Source organism: Heterodontus francisci, chromosome 7 (genome assembly GCF_036365525.1).
Source record: "Heterodontus francisci isolate sHetFra1 chromosome 7, sHetFra1.hap1, whole genome shotgun sequence".
Classification (NCBI taxonomy): domain Eukaryota; kingdom Metazoa; phylum Chordata; class Chondrichthyes; order Heterodontiformes; family Heterodontidae; genus Heterodontus; species Heterodontus francisci.
In genome coordinates this window covers 42,964,394-42,981,695 of record NC_090377.1, presented here as the reverse complement: position 1 = coordinate 42,981,695, position 17,302 = coordinate 42,964,394, and the positions used below count along the sequence as shown (strand labels likewise).

The 17,302-nt window shown below is 41.3% G+C and overlaps 1 protein-coding gene across 4 annotated transcripts in view; it reads right to left on the bottom strand.

Annotated features, from left to right (window-relative positions):
* The window catches only part of map3k19 (mitogen-activated protein kinase kinase kinase 19), a 109,898-nt gene that overhangs the window by 23,741 nt on the left and 68,855 nt on the right, over positions 1-17,302 (bottom strand). For all 4 annotated transcript variants that reach the window (XM_068035069.1, XM_068035071.1, XM_068035072.1 and 1 more), the window contains exon 7: positions 15,561-15,645. In XM_068035069.1, coding sequence (XP_067891170.1) covers positions 15,561-15,645 — 85 coding nt within the window. The remainder of the gene's footprint in view (positions 1-15,560; positions 15,646-17,302) is intronic.

The window sequence follows — 17,302 nt, the reverse complement described above, 5'->3', positions numbered from 1 at the left end:
ATGATTGGGATAAGGGGCTAGAATGTCTTTTGCTTGCCACTAGGGATTCATGTAATGAGTCTACAGGTTTTAGCCCTTTTGAATTAGTTTATGGACATGGGATAAGAGGTCCTCTAAAACTAATTAAAGAAAGGTTTTTAGAAAGAGGGACGAATCTTCTGTGCTAGATTATGTATCCGTGTTCTGGAAACGGCTCACGAGAGCTTGCAAATTGGCTCAAGAACACCATCAAGCTTCCCAAACAACTATGAAGAAATGGGCAGACAAGTTTGCTAAGACACAAACATTTCAACCAGGGGCTGAGGTGTGTGTTAGTATTACTACCTTTACAAGGTGAACTATTGAAAGCACAGTTCAGTGGTCCATATAAAGTGGTCAAGAGCTTTAGTAAAGTAAATTATTTGATTGACACCGCCAGATCGCCAGAAAAAGAATCGGCTGTATCATATCAATATGTTGAAATAATATCATCTCCAGGAGGAGGATAAGCAAGCACAGGTATATCAGGTAGTAGGGACAGCAAAGGATGAAAGGGATAGTGAGGATGAGGCAGAAGGAGGCCTAGACAGTTCTCAAACTGAATCTCCTACTACCTGGTTAGCTAATACTGAATTGTTAGGAGATTGGACACTATGCTTTCATATTTGGAAGTAAACCAACGAGAAGGCTGAACAAGTCTGCTCATAGCAGTTAAAAGTGTCTGTAGAGATAAGCCACGATGTACAATCTTAGCCACACATGATGTGGATGTAGGGGAATCCTTTCCTATAAAACAGCATCCTTATTACTTCAGTCCCGAGAAACAGGCCCAGGTAAAAGCAAAAATCCAATATATGCTGGAAAACCACTTAATTGAGCCAGTCAAAGTGCTGGAGATCATCAGTGGTATTAGTGCCTAAACCTGATGGTTCAACTAGACTTGCTTAGACTACAGAAAAGTTAATGCAGTAACAAAGGCTTACTCCTACCCAATACATACAAATATATGAATTAGGAGCAGGAGTAGGCCACTCGGTCCCTCGAGCCTGCTCCGCCATTCAATAAGTTCCTGGCTGACCTGATTACTCTACATTTCCACCTACCCCCGATAACCTTTTACCCCCTTGCTTATCAAGAACCTATCTACTTCTGCCTTAAAAATGTTCAAAGACTCTGCTTCCACTGCCTTTTGAGGAAGAAAATTCCAAAGCACAATCCTCTGAGAGAAAAAATGTCTCCTCGTCTCTGTCTTAAATGGGTGACCCCTTATTTTTAAACCGTGACTCCTAGTTCTGGATTCTCCCACAAGGGGAAACATCCTTTCCACACCCACCCTGTCAAGACCCCTCAGGATCTTATATGTTTCAATCGAGTCACCTCTTACTCTTCTAAATTCCAGCGGATACAAGCCTAGCCTGCCCAATCTTTCCTTGTTACACAGCCTGCCCATTCCAGGTATTAGTCTAGTAAACCTTCTCTGAATCGCCTCCAACGCATTTACATCCTTCCTTAAATAAGGAGACCAATAGTGTACACAGTACTCCAATGCCATGTACAGCTGAAGCATAACCTCCCTTCTTTTGTATTCAATTTGCCTCGTGACAAACAATAACATTCTATTAGCTTTCCTAATTACGTGCTGTACCTGCATACTAACCTTTTGTGATTCATGCACGAGGACGCCCAGATCCCTCTACATCTCAGAGCTCTGCAATCTCTCACCGTTTAGTTAATATGCTACTTCTTTATTCTTCCTGCCAAAATGGACAATTTCACATTTTCCCACATTATACTCCATTTCCCAGGTCTTTGCCCACTCACTTAACATATCTATATTCCTTTGTAGCCTCCTTCTGTCCTCTTCACAACTTACTTTCCTACCTATCTTTGTGTCATCAGAAAATTTAGCAACCATACCTTCGGTCCTTTCATCTAAGTCACTTATATACCTCACTTGGAAGACTGTATTTACAGAATGGGCAGTGTCATGTTTCTTACAAAAATAGATTTGTTAAAGGGATACTGGCAAGTTTCTTTAACACCCTGAGCTAAAGAAATATCAGCCTTTGTCACACCAGACGGTCTTTTCCAATGCCAAGCGATGCCATTTGGGCTAAAAAATGCCCCAGCCACTTTTCAGAGACTAGTGAACCAAGTGGTAGTCAGTGTTTCCAGCTATGTGGTTTACGTTGATGATGTGCTAGTCTACAATGACACTCGGAAGGACCACTTGGAACAACTGAAGGGCTCAGTTTGGAAGATTGCAGTCAGTTGATTTGGTGATAAACTTTGTGAAAAAACTTTAAAACGAGAATGCCAGTCTATTCCGATGGAGTTTACTATTACTACCTTATCACTTAAAGAGTGATTGCGGGCAAATCCACATTGCGGGCAAAAATAATGTTATTGCAGATGCTTTATCAAGAATCTAACTTTGTTTTGAATTATCTGAATGAAAAGAGGGTTACAGAGTAGAATTGTATTAACTGCAGGTAAAGAGTGAATGGGGATGAGTGTGAAAATATGTTTTAGAAAGTTTTCATCTTCTGTTTTTTATACTTTGTAATGAAACGTATTTAAAAATGGCATTTCATTTCTCCAAGGGTGGAGGTGTTACAAAAGTGCTTCTGTTTTTCTTTAAAATATTTTTTTGAGAATTCATACTCAAACTGAAGAAATGTTGGACCAGTTTTTTTTTCAAGAGGGTCATCAAAAGAACACTGTTGTTTGACAACAACATTTACTGGTTGTCACATGACTCAAGTTAAAACTAGAACAGAAATCCTGGTAACTGGGGAAAGATGTGTGTAGAGAAGTGACAGATCAGAAGGTGGACTTTCTGTACTATTTAAAAGGGGTTGGAGTTTTAAAAAAAAACTGAGGGACAGAACCCCAGCTCAGCCCAGCCTGTTCCATCTATTTAAAAAACCTGCAGAAAAATGAAGAGAACTTCCAAGGACAAAAGAGAATTCCCAAGGAAGGAGAGAAGACTACAACCCAGCTCAGTATTCAGCCCAAGTGTTTTCTTTGTCTGTAACAAAGCTCTAAACAAAAATCCCTTTTATTTTTCCAGTTAGCCAGTGTATGTGTGTGTGTGTGTGTGTGAATGTGAGGGGCTAAGGTAAAAAGGGAACTTTAAAATTTCAATCTGTTTGTTTATGCTTTACTTCATTACTGGTTAAGACTCGTTTCATAATAAACTGATAATTTTGTTGTTCATTAAAGAAACCTGGTTAGTGCATTTTATTCTGGGAAAAATAGAGTATATGATTGACTGTATTGGTAAGTTGGAAAATTTTAATACATGTTGTGACCTGTGGAGAAGTGGAACTAGAATAAAGAATGCACTGCTCCCGCCTCAGTCGTAACAATGGAAATAAGCATGCAGGGCTACTGGAATAGAGGGGGAATAGGTCTGACTAGATTGCTCTACAGAGAGGTGGCCTGGACTGGATGAGCCAAATGGCCTCCTACTGTGCTGTTATGACTAATTTACATACAACAAGTTCCCACAAACAGCAATGAGAAAATGACCTGATATCTTTTTTAGTGATGTTACTTGAAGGATAAACAATGGCCAGGTCACAGCGACATCTGCCATGCTCTTCAAATAATGCTACAGGATCTTTTATATCCAATGGAGAAGGCAGACAGGGCCTTGGTTTAATGAATCATCTGAAAGTCAGCACCTACACCTGTGCAACACTCCCTCAACTCTGCAGTGTCAGTGTAGATTTATGTGTTCAAGCCTCTGGAGTGGAACTTAAACCTATCACCTTCTAACCCAGAAGCAAGAGTGCTATCAAACGAGCCACAACTGCCACCCTATAGTAAAAGGTATTTTGCCAGTCTTTACAGTGTTTCTGCTCAAGTACATCTTGTTTGAGAAACATAAGCATTGAGGGTGAACTTTTCTCACCAATATAATCTGGAAATTAATTTCCCATTTGTAACCACAAACCAGGTATAACAAAATATATATTTTTAAATGAGCACTGAATAAATTTTTTTGCATAATTACATTACCAAAGGTAAGCTCACAATTTGTTTAACATTGATTTCAAGATACAGTCAATCCAAAATTTGCGAGTGTATAATATAGAATTTCTCTGTGCTATTTTAACTAATGCATGAACACATTTAACCTCAAATCATTGGAATTTTATGCATCCAAGATTATGATGGGCTAATTCCAAGATCCTGTCCCTAGTAGTAAGTGGTGCATGTAGGAAGTATAGCTCAGAGAATCGTAGGGAACTACAATGTTGTACCCCCATCTGTGGCCCCTGATCCCTTTTGAGCATGGCTCCCTCACTAAATTAACTCATCGTTGTTTTGTTATCTGCCAGATTACATAAATTAGGCACTGTGGACTAGATTTTTGTCTTCGATGACTGGTTAGTAAGCTAGTAGAATAGATTGTTCACCCTTTAAACAACCATTTGATTTTCATTCCATTGATTTTAAAGACCATTAGTCTATTGATATCTATTCATTGGTGCTTCCTATGATATCTGACTCAAAAATGTTTGTTAATTCAAGATACAGAGGATGTTTTTCCTTTTTTTCCCCCAACAACACTAGCACCAGCTGAAACAAATACAACTTCTGCCTATGTACACACTGCGTGGTGTTTTTCTGACTGAGTGCTTAGACCACGTGTATTGTGTTATGATAGAGGGAGGAGGAGTTCACCGTCTTTCTCTAGTTCTACTTCTCCACGGGTCACAACATATATTTAAATGTTTCCCCAGTTCCAGATACGGCCAGTTATACTTTATTTTTATTTCAGAATAAAATACAACAACCAGGTTTCTTTAATAAACAACAAAATTATTAATTTATTATAAAACAAGACTTAGTCAATAAACATGCAAAGCTTTAACACACAGTTTGAAATATGAGAGTAAATATATATATATTCCCTTCTAAATATGCAACACACACACACACAACGGTTAAAAGAAAAATAAAGAAATTTTCTCTACAGAGATCTTTTTACAAAAAAACAGACAAAAAAAGAATACTTTGGCCAAATACTTGTTTACTCTTGAAGGAAAAGGAGAAGATTTGGAATTTCATCAATTGTTCATTTATTCTGGTGTCACCAAGACGTGTAGACAGCTGTCAGTGAAATCTTTCTGGTACAGTTCTTTTCAGGCGGCATCGTGGGTTAATCCGATAGGCTTTCCAGGAGAAATGCGGCATCAGGGGTTTCAGCAATCACACTGGATTCGCAGGGTTTTTCAGAGAGGTACTGAAAAGATGAACTGATGCCCTCTCGCTTAGCAGGCTAACCTCCAACTGACTGAAAACAGTACTGACCACCATAAGTCTTGACATGCCACTTCTCTGTAAACAACTCCCATAGTCAGAGGGCGCCTGCTGTTTACTTAGCTGAAGACATGTGACTTCCAGTAAGTGTTTTTAAACAAAGTCCTTCCAGTGACTTAAAAAAAAACAAAGTCCAGCATCTATGGAATCACTTCAATCCTCCAAAGGACTCCATCTCTACAATCTTCAACCATAAAAATATTTTTAAAAATAGAAGCACTTTCATAACACCTCCATCCTTGGAGGAATGAAACATCATTTTTAAATGCATTTCATTACAAAATATGGAAAAAAGATGAAAAATATTAAAACATATTCACACACTCATTCTCACTCACCCTTTACCTGTCACTCATACAGTTCTGCTTTGTATCATCTTTGTACTCAGATAACTCAAAGCAAAGTTAAATTCTAGACAAAGCATCAGCAATTACATTGTTTTTCCCTGCAATGTAGATAATCTTTAAGTGATAGGGCTGCAATAGTAAACTCCATCGAAATAGTCTAGCATTCTTGTTTTTGAATTTTTCCACAAAGGTTATGATCTGTATATATCAGTGTCTCTCTGTAGTCGTGGCAGACATAAACTTCAAAATGCTTAAGATCTAGTAATAAGACCAAATTTCTTTTTCCACTGTTGTGTATCTCTTTTGGTATCGATTTTGCTTTTTGGAAAAGTATCCCACTGGCCTTTCTATGCCTGAATCATCATCTTGTAACAGGACTGTACCGACCCCCAACGTCACTAGCATCAATTGCTACCTTGAAGGACTTAGTGAAATTTGGGGCAGCCAACACAGGTTCATTGATCAAAATAGCTTTCAGCCTCTCAAACGATGCTTGGCACTCTTCTGACCACACTACCTTGGCTTTCTTTTTTGTAGCAAATCTGTCAGTGGAACAGCTATAGTGCTAAAATTTGGTACAAACTTGCAGTAGAAACCACACATCCCCAAAAACCTCATAATTTCTTGTTTAGTCTTAGGGGCAAAGAACTCCATCTTTTGCTGTACTTTTGCTGTTCTTGGCAACACTTGCCCTACTATATGCCATAAGTAGGTTACCCGCGATTTTACAAATTCACTTTTGGCAAGGTTTATCACCAAATTAGCCGACTGTAATTTTCTAATAAGAGCTTCCAGTTGTTCCAAGTGGTTCATCAAGGTAAAGCACACAGTACCACTTGGTTCATTAGTCTCTGGAAAGTTATGGGGCATTTTGTTTTAGCCCAACTGGCATCACACGGTATTGGAAAAGACCCGACCGGTATGACAAAGGCTGATACTTCTTTAGCTCAGGGTGTTTAAAGGAACTTGCCAGTATCCCTTTAACCAACCTATTTTGGTAAGAAACATGGCACTGCCAACTCTGTCAATGCAGTTTTCCAAACGAGGAATTGGGTAGGAGTCTTGCTTTGTTACTGCATTAACCTTTCTGTAGTCTATGCAAAATCTAGTTAAACCATCAAGTTAAAGCACAAATCAACTGGGGAGCTCCAGCTGCTTGGACTGGGTTCAATTTGGTGGTTTTCCAACATGTATTGGATTTCTGCTTTCATCTGGGCCCGTTTCTCTGGACTTAAGCAATAAGGATGCTGTTTTATAGGAGAGGATTCTCCTACATCCATATCATGTATGGATAAGGTTGTACATCCTGGTTTATATCTACAGACTCCTTTAAATGCTGTGAGTAGCCTTGTTACGTCTTCTCATTGTTCTGCATCCAAATATGAAAGCATAGTGTCTAATCTCCCCAACAATTCAGTATTAGCTAACTGGACAGTAGGAGGTTCAATTTAAGAATTGTCTAGGCCTCCTTCTGCCTCATCCTCACTATCCCTTTCATCCTTCACTGTCCCTGCTACCTGACATACCTGTGCTTGCTTATCCTTCTTCCGGCATTGATATTGTTTCAACATATTGATGTGACACAGCCAATTCTTTTTCCGGCGATCTGGGGTGTCAAATAATTTACTTTACCAATCCTTTTCACTACTCTATATGGTCCACTGAACCATGCTTTCAGCAGCTCACTCTGTAAAGGCAGTAATACTAACACCTCATCCCCTGGGTGAAATGTTCAGGTCTTGGCATGCTTGTCTGCCAATTTCTTCATAGTTGTTTGGGAAGCTTTCAGGAGTTCCTGAGCCACTTTGCAGGCTGTTGTGAGCCGTTCCTGGAACATAATACATAATCTAGCACAGAAGATTTGTCCCTCTGTTCTAAAAACTTTTCTTTGATTAGTTTTAGAGGACCTCTTACCTCATGTCCATATAGTAATTCAAAAAGACTAAAACCGGTACACTCATTACGTGAATCCCTAGGGGCAAACCAAAGAAGTTCTAACCCTTTATCTCAATCATGGGGATATTCATTACAGTATGCCCTGATCATCGTTTTGAGGGTCTGATGGTACAGCTGTAAAGTGCCTTGTGGGAGGTATGCTGAGGATTTTCACTGTGTTATACCCAGATTGCTCATAACTTCCTGGAAAATTTTAGACATAAAATTGGAACCTTGATCTGACTGAATCTCAATCAATAATCCATATCAAGTGAAGAACTGAATTAACATTTATACCAATACCTTAGTAGAAATTGTTCTCAAGGGAATGGCCTCTGGATACCAAGTAGCCATATGCATAATAGTGAGTATATGGTGTTCCGCTTTTGTTTTCGGTCCCACACAGTCTACCAACACCCTACTATATGGTTCCCCAAAAACTGGTATGGGAATTAGAGATGTTGGATTTATGGCAGGTTGCGGTTTTCCCACAAACTGGCATGTATGGCACATTTTACAAAACTACCATATTCTTGAAAAGACCTGGCCAATAAAAATGTTGACTTTTACATGATTGAGTCTTCTGGATCCCTACGTGTCTGGCCATAGGAATTTCATGGGCTATCCTTAATATTTCCTGGTGATACTTGGTGGGTACCACTATCTGGTGAACTACCATCCATTCTTCGTCCGCAGGTCTGTGAGGAGGTCTCCACTCCCTCATCAGAATCCATTTTTAACATAGTAGCATTCCGGAAGTCCTTTTGCTTCAGCTTCAGTTAGAGCTGATTGTGTCACTTAACTCTGGATCGGCTTGCTGAGCCTTGATCAGAGAAGACTTACTGAACATTTCCTTCAAATTGTCAAAATCCCCAAAGAAAGTTTCAGATACTTGGCTACCTGTCTGTGATGCCAATTTGACCTCCGACAATGGAACTTGTTTAGCCATTACTCGGGTTAGTACACATGAAGGAAAAGTCCCTGGAACCTTTTCCTGAAACTGCTCTGTCTCTTTGACTTCACTTGGTCTTTCCGTGACTCCAGGAGAAGCTACTACCTTCACTCCAGCCAAATCATTCCCCAGGAGCAGATCAACTCCATCTACAGGTAAACTATAGACAACTCCTACGGTTATCGTTCCAGACATTAGGTCATACTCCAGGGCACCCAAGACAAAGGTATGGGTATATGCTGCCCACCAATACCATTCACTAAAACATTGGCATTCAGTGCATTCTATGGTGGAAAAGTTATGCTTTTCCTCAGCAAAAGAGTTTGGGTGGCTCCTGTATCCCAAAGTATAACTATAGGTTTCCCTACCTCACTTGAAGGATAAGGAGTTACTTTTCCTTTTGACAAAAATTCCCTACAGCTCTCAGGTAGCTTGTTCACGTCCCCTCGCACTTACAGTGGTTTTTAAACTTGGCCTTACAGCTTTAGTCAGAGCTACAGCCTGATCTGTTGTACTCTTGGTTAAGGCCATTTCTCTGCATTGGCCTTGTGTACCCCATGGGTTTACCCCGCAACTTCCAGAATTCTGCCCGAAGCTGTCCAACTTTGTGGCAATGGAAACACTTAGGCTTTCGGATTGCACTTCCAGCCTCAGCACCTTCCTTTCTGGCCTGAGGAGGAGATAGAGTCATAGAGTCATACAGTTATACAGCACAGAAACAGGCCCTTTGGCCCATCGTATCTGTGCCGGCCATCAAGCACCTATCTATTCGAATCCCATTATTCAGCACTTGGCCCATTGTCTTGTAAGTTAAGGCGTTTCAAGTGCACATCTAAATACTTCTTAAATGTTGTGAGGATTCCTGCCTCTACCACCCCATCGGGTAGTGTGTTCCAGATTCCAACCACCCTCTGGGTGAAAATTTTTTTTCCTCAAATCCCCTCTAAACCTCCTGCCCCTTACCTTAAATCTATGCCCCCTGGTTATTGATCCCTCCGCTAAGGGAAAAAGTTTCTTCCTATCTATCCTATCAATGCCCGTCATAATTTTGTATACCTCAATCAGGTCACCCCTCAGCCTTCTCTGCTCTAAAGGAAACAACCCTAGCGTATCCAGTCTCTTCTCATAGCTCCAGCCCAGGCAACATGCTGGTGAATCTCCTCTGCACCCTCTCCAGTACAGTCACATCCTTCCAATAGTGTGGTGACCAGAATTGTACACAGTACTCCAGCTGTGGCCGAACTACGGTTTTATACAGATCCTGGGGCTTTCCCTGCCATCCTGGCTACTTGCCTTCCTTTCACCCTCCCACCTTCTATCCTTCTCAGGTTTGTGGAGATGACGGAAAAAAAGTTTGGGATTTTAAACAAGCTTGTAATCATCAGTGATCTCAGCTGCCTGTCTGGCAGTTAAAACCTTCTCTACATGGGTTCTTACTAATGGAGGGAGTGAATTTTGAAATACTTCCAGGAGAATTATTTCCCTAAGGATCTCATACGTGGCCTGTACCTTTAGTGCCCGCATCCAATGATGGAAATTAATTTGTTTTTCCCTCTCAAATTCTATATAAGTCTCCCCAGGCTGTTTCCAGAGGTTCCGAAATTGCTGCCTATGAACTTCAGGGACTAACTGATAAGCAGTGAGAATAGCCTTTTTTGCCATCACAAAATGAACCCATCTGGTTCACTAATGTCCTTTAGGGAAGGAAATCTGCAACCCTTACCTGGTCTGGCCTACATTTGACTCCAGACCCACGGCAATGTGGTTGACTCTTAAATGCACTCTGAAATGGCCTAGCAAGCCACTCAGTTGTATCAAGCTGCTACAAAGTCAATAAGCAATGAAACCAGATGCACCACCCTGCATTGACCTAGGCACCGGAAACGACAAAGGCAAACCCAGCCCTGTCGACCCCGCAAAGTGCTCCTTACTAACATCTGGGGGCTACAGACTAGTCAAGCAGCAGCCTGACATAGTCATTCTCACTGAATCATACCTTGCAGACAATATCCCAGACACTGCCATCACCATCCCCAGGTATGTCTTGTCCCACCAGCAGCACAGACCCAGCAGAGGTAATGACACACTGGTATACAGTCGAGAGGGAGTTGCCCTGGGAGTCTTCAATATTAGCTCCAGATCCCATGACGTCTCATGGCATCAGATCAAACACGGGCAAGGAAAACTCCTCCTGATTATCACCTACTGCGCCCCCCTCAGCTGATGAATCAGTACGCACTGAGGGTGGCAAGGACGCAGAACGTACTCTGGGTGGGGGACTTCAATGTCCATCACCAAGAGTAGCTCAGTAGCACCACTACTGACCGAGCTAGCTGAGTCCTAAAGGATGTAGCTGCTAGACAGGGTCTGCGGCAGATGGTGAGTGAGGGAACCAACAAGACGGAAAAACATACTTGACCTCGTCCTCACCAATCTGCCTGTCGCAGATGCTTCTGTCCATGACAGTATTGGTAGGAGTGACCACTGCATAGTCCTTGTGGAGACAAAGTCCCATCTTCACATTGAGGATACCCTCCATCATGTTGTGTGACACTACCACCATGCTGAATGGGGTATATTTTGAACAGATTTAGCAACGCAAAATTGGGCATCCATAAAGTGCTGTGGGCCATCAGCAGCAGCAGAGTAGGTCTCAACCACAATCTGCAACCTCATGGCCCAGAATATCTCCCACTCTGCCCTTACCATCAAGCCGGGAGACCAACCCTGGTTCAATGAAGAGTGCAGGAGGGCATGCCAGGAGCAGCACCAGGCAGATCTCAAAATGAGGTGACAACCTGGTGAAGCTACAACACAGGACTATCTGCATGCCAAATTGTGTAAGCAGCATGCGAGAGACAGAACTCAGCGATCCCATAACCAACGGATCAGATCTAAGCTCTGCAGTCCTGCCACATCCAGCCGTGAATGGTGGTGGACAATTAAACAACTAACTGGAGGAGGTGGCTCCACAAATATCCCTGTCCTCAATGATGGGGGAGCCCAGCACATCAGTGCGAAAGATAAGGCTGAAGTATTTGCAACAATCCTCAGCCAGAAGTGCCGAGTAGATGATCCATCTCGGCCTCCTCCTGAAGTCCCTAACATCACAGATGCCAGTCTTCAGCCAATCCGATTCACTCCACGTGATATCAAGAAACGACTGAAGGCACTGGATACTGCAAAGGCTATGGGCCCTGACAACATTCCGGCAATAGTCCTGAAGACCCGTGCTCCAGAACTTGCCGCGCCACTAGCCAAGGTGTTACGATACAGCTACAACACTGGCATTTACCCTGCAATGTGGAAAATTGCCCAGGTATGTACTGTACACAAAAAGCAGGACAAATCCAACCTGGTCAATTACCACCCCATCAGTTTACTCTCGATCATCAATGAAGTGATGGGAGGTATTGTTGACAGTGCTATAAAGTGGCACTTGCTTAGCAATAACTTGCTGAGTGATGCTCAGTTTGGGTTCTGCCGGGGCCATTCTGTTCCTGACCTCATTATAGCCATTAGTTGCCACACGAAGAAAAGAGCTGAACACCAGAGGTGAGGTGAGAGTGAATGCCCTTGACATCAATACAGCATTTGACAGAGTGTGGCATCAAGGAGCCCTAGCAATACTGGAGTCAAGGAGAATCAGTGGGAAAATTCTCCGCTGGTTGGAGTCATACCTAGCGCAAAGGAAGATGGTTGTGTTTTTTGGAGATCAATCATCTCCAGGACATCACTGCAGGAGTTCCTCAGGGTAATATCCTAGGCCCAACCATCTTCAGCTGCTTCATCAATGAGCTTCCTTCAATCATAAGGTCAGAAGTGGGGAGGTTCGCTGATGATTGCACAATTGTCAGCACCATTCACGACTCCTCAGATACTGAAACAGTCTGTGTAGAAATGCAGCAAGGTCTGGACAATATTCTGGCTTGGGCTGATAAGTGGCAAGTAACATTCGTGCCACGCAAATGCCAGGCAATGACCATCTCAAACAAAAGAGAATCTAATCATCTACCCTTGACATTCAATGGCATTACAATTGCTGAATCCCCCACTATCAACATCCTAGGGGTTACCATTGATCAGAAACTGAACTGGGGTCACCATATAAATACCATGGCTACAAGAGCAGGTCAGGGGCAAGGAATCCTGTGGCAAGTAACTCACCTCGTCACTCGCCAAAGACTGTCCACCACCTACAGGGCACAATCAGGAGTGTGATGGAATACTTGCCTGGATGGTTGCAGCTCCAACAACACTCAAGAAGCTCAACATCCAGGACAAAGCAGCCCCCTTGATTGGCATCCCATCCACAAACATTCACTCCCTCCACCATCGATGCACAGTGGCAGCAGTGCGTACCATCTTCAAGATGCACTGCAGCAACGCACCAAGGCTCCTTAAACAGCATTTTCCAAACCCACGACCTCTACCAAATAGAAGGACAAGGGCAGTAGGTGCATGGGAACACCACCACCTGCAAGCTCCCCTCCAAGTCACGCACCATCCTGACATGGAACTATATCACCGTTCCTTCACTGTCGTCAGGTCAAAATCCTGGAACTCCCTTCCTAACAGCACTCTGGGTGTATCTACCCCACATGGACTGCAGCGGTTCAAGAGGGAGGCTCACCACCACTTTCTCAACAACAATTAGGGATGGGCAATAAATGCTGTCCCAGTCAGTGACGACTACATCCTAGGAACAAATAAAAAAAAACTGTAGACGCCTCCTCAGAGAGCCATGGCATAAACTTCATGAGCTCTGCTCATCAACCTGCTTTGCATGAGCAGTATCTAGCTTTCCTTCCATCACTTCATATGACTAGTTATCTTTTCAAAAGAAATGAAAAATGCCTCTATGTTCCTTCCTCAAACTTCGGGAGGGCCTGCACAAATTTAAATAGCTCTCCACTGGGTCCTGAGTTGGAGTCAGATCTTCCTCACCAGAATTTTCATCGGTGTCAAGGCCACCCTTTTTGTTTAGTTTTATCTTTTTTAAATTGGAATATCCTTTCTTGCTCCCTTTCTCTTTTTCTTTTTCTTTCTCTTGCCACTCTGCTTGCTCCCTTTTAAATTCTAGTTCAAGTTTTCTCATTTCTTTTTCTCTTTCAAGTTCAAGTTTTTTCATTTCTTTTTCCTGTACAAGCTGCTTTATCTGCAACTGAATCCTAGCTAATTCAACTGAACTATCATCTGGATTGCTTTTTCCTTCTTCCAAATTCAAATGTTGTGCTATTACTTCAATTATGTCTGCTTTTTAAGCCCCTGGTTTTCACTACAACACCAACTTTTCCGTCAATTCCTTTAGCCTAGCCTTGATTAAGTTTTTCAAATCACTCAGAGATAAATCCTTCCTCCCTAGAAAGGTCATAGCAACTGACAAAGCTATTCCGGTAGTGTTAACTTTACTCTGATGCACAAGAAACCTGGTGTTTTCCTTTCCCCCTTTTCAGTTATTATTACCCCACTTACAATTGCCCATCATTGGCTTTGGGTTATCCTGCACAGAGCACCCAATTATATGTTAGGACTGAGGAGGGAGGAGTGCTCTAGTTCCACTTCTGCATGGGTCACAATATATATTGTTACCGATACGGCCAGTTATACTCTATTTTTATTTCAGAACAAACCAGGTTCTTTAATAAACAAGAAAATTATTAATTTATTATAAAACAAGACTTAGTCAATAAAGATGCAAAGCGTTCATACACAGTTTGAAAATATGACTATATATATATATATATATATATATTCCCTTCACAAACCACTGACCACCTCCAGGCACTTACCCATTGTCTCTCGAGACAAGGAGGTCAAAGAGATATATTCCCTTTTAAATAGCCAACACACACACACACACACACACACACACACACATACCGATTAAAAGAAAAATAAAAGAAATTTTACCTGCAGAGATCTTTTGACAAAGAAAAAGACAATAAAAGAATATTTTGACCAAATACTTGTTAACTCTTGAAGGAAAAGGGAAGATTTGGAATGATATCAGTTGTCCCTTTATTCTGGCATCCCCAATACATGTAGATGGCTGTCACTGGGATCTTTCTGGAGCAGTTCTTTTCAGGCAACATCGAGGATTCATCAGGCAAGTTTTCCAGGAGAAATGCGGCATCAGGGGTTTCAGCAATCACACTGGTTCACAGGGTTTTTCAGAGAGCTGGAGAAAAGATGAACTGATGTCCTCTCTCTGAGCAGGTTGACTTCTAACTGACTAAAAACAGTATTGAAAATGAAACCAACTCTTGACCACCATAAATCTTGACGTGTCACTTCTCTGTAAACAACTCCCATAGTCAGAAGGCATCTGCTGTTTATTTAGCTGAAGACATGTGACTTCCAGTATGTGTTTTTAAACAAAGTCCTTCCAGTGACTTCTTAAAAAAAAAGTCCTGCATCAATGGAATCACTTCAGTGCTCCAAAGGACTCCATCTCTACAATCTTCAACAAGTTCTCACAAAAATATTAAAAAATAGAAGCACATTGATAACAATTGGTAAAGAATATGATTTCCCACAGGATGACTTGTAAAAACCTCCTCATCTATTAGGTAAAAACCATGGTTATGAACTGAAAGTCATGCCTGTCCAGTTCTTTTGTGTTGCTCCTGTTGCTGTGGAGTCTGTCTCAGAATGTAAGTGGGGCAGATTTCACAGCAGCAGATACCCCCAACATATGTAAACTATGTGTAATAGAAGTGATTTGTAATAAAAGAGGGTATGTGTTAAAATGGAGCTGACATTCAAATTTATCTCTCTTTTGAAAGTCAACAATTCACTCCTGCAGCTACCAAACAATAAAGAATCTTTTAGAAAAATTACTGCCAAATGTGATTAGAACTCTTTTTGGTCTAATTGCAGCTATCTCCATTATGTTTTGATTGATTCAGATGGCTCAAATTTTCATTTTAAACTACAAAAACACTACAAAGCCTCATAAGTTTTTAAATCTACAGCATGTCCATTGAAATCAGTGTTCTTATTGTGCTTACCGACTTGTTTCTAACTCATTGTAAACACAAATCATCTCTTCTAATGTATTTTTTCCGGCGTTCAAATAAAGAAGAATTTGCTGACCTATTAAAGAGATTTTAAAACATGATTATTTAACATTATATATTCTAGTGCAACTCAATCTATTTTCTATATAGACAGTAAAAGTGTCATGAAATGTCATTCTTGGCTGATGTCAATAGGTCATGATTTGAATATTTCTTAGTAAATAATTATTCAATAGACTGGATTTGCTCTCAGCACCGAACAAATGGCACCAGACATATGATACATACCTACTTGCCCATAGGCTTTCTATGGGACCATATATTAGAATTTACTTAAAATTGGTGATAGCCTAAGAGTCAGAAGGTTGTGGGTTCAAGTCCCATTCCAGAGACTTGAGCACTAAAATCTAAGCCAACATCCACTGCAGTACTGAGGGAGGGCTACACTGTCTGAGGCACTGTCCGCTCTCTCAAGTGGACGTAGAAAAATCCCGTTACATTATTTTGAAGTACAGCAGGGGAGTTATCCATTATGTCCTGGTCAATATTTATCCCTCAATCAACATCACAAAAGCAGCTTATCTGGTCATTATCACATTGCTGCATTTGGGACCTTGCTGTGTGCAAATCAGCTGTTGCATTTCCTATATTACAAGTGACTACACTTCATAAGTACTTCAGTGCTGTAAAGTGCTTTGGACCATCCTGAGGTCATGACAGCACCATAGAAATACAATTTTTTTTTGAAAAAGCACAGCACCCTCTACAAAGGATCTGGAGCCTGTGTATCTCCTTAACCAATCAAATTAAGAATTGTCAATGAGCAGCGCAATGTCAAAACCAGGAAATGCCACTTAGAATATTGAATACAATGTCAAATCGGATACAGAAAACTAAAAGGAAAGAAGCTTTGGATAAAGGGAGAGAGAAAAAAAGACAGAAAGCAAAAGTAAAAAATAACATTTTATTAACATTTCCAACAGTAATTAAAATCTGAAGGAATGCGACCCCACATTTGTAAAAGTTAATTTTCAGTGCAAAGAGAGGTTGTTTGGTACTAATTAAGACTTCATACCATTAAAAGCACACTTACACTGTGATGGACAAGCCCTAACGTTTTCTTGTGATTTTAGTAAATATTCTGCAAGTACAGAAACTTCACACTGTTCAGTGTATTTGAATGGTGAGTCAGAAGGTGAGATGCCATTTTCACACAGTTTTTGGAGGACTAGGGCATTTTGGACAGCAACTTCCTGATTTTCATGTTTAACTGTGCATGTATGGTCTTCAGACTTCCATTGTCCAATTTCCAAAGTAAATTACTGCAAAGTAAATTTTAATACTCACACATAAAACATTGAAGAATGGCAGAACATGGCAGAGAGAAGACTCCAAGGTTTTCAGACACTGCACTGGAGGCCTTTGTGGAGGGAGTGAAAAGGAGGAGAGATGTCCTGTGTCTGCAGGGGATCAGGAGGCCCTCCAAGCACATAATCAGAAGCCAGTAAGAGCAGATGGAAGTTAATGCCAGATGTCAGGCCCCCAAGACCTATATGCAGTGCCGGAAGAAGGTCAATGAGTGGTGAAGGTCAGTGACTGCATCACCAAATGCCATATCCCATCAACTGCACCACTGGCCTCAAAATCTGCTCAGATCAGCACACCCCATCAGTCACCTACCAACAAGCGCTATCAATCAGGATTCATACTTGACATTCATATGCTACACTGCA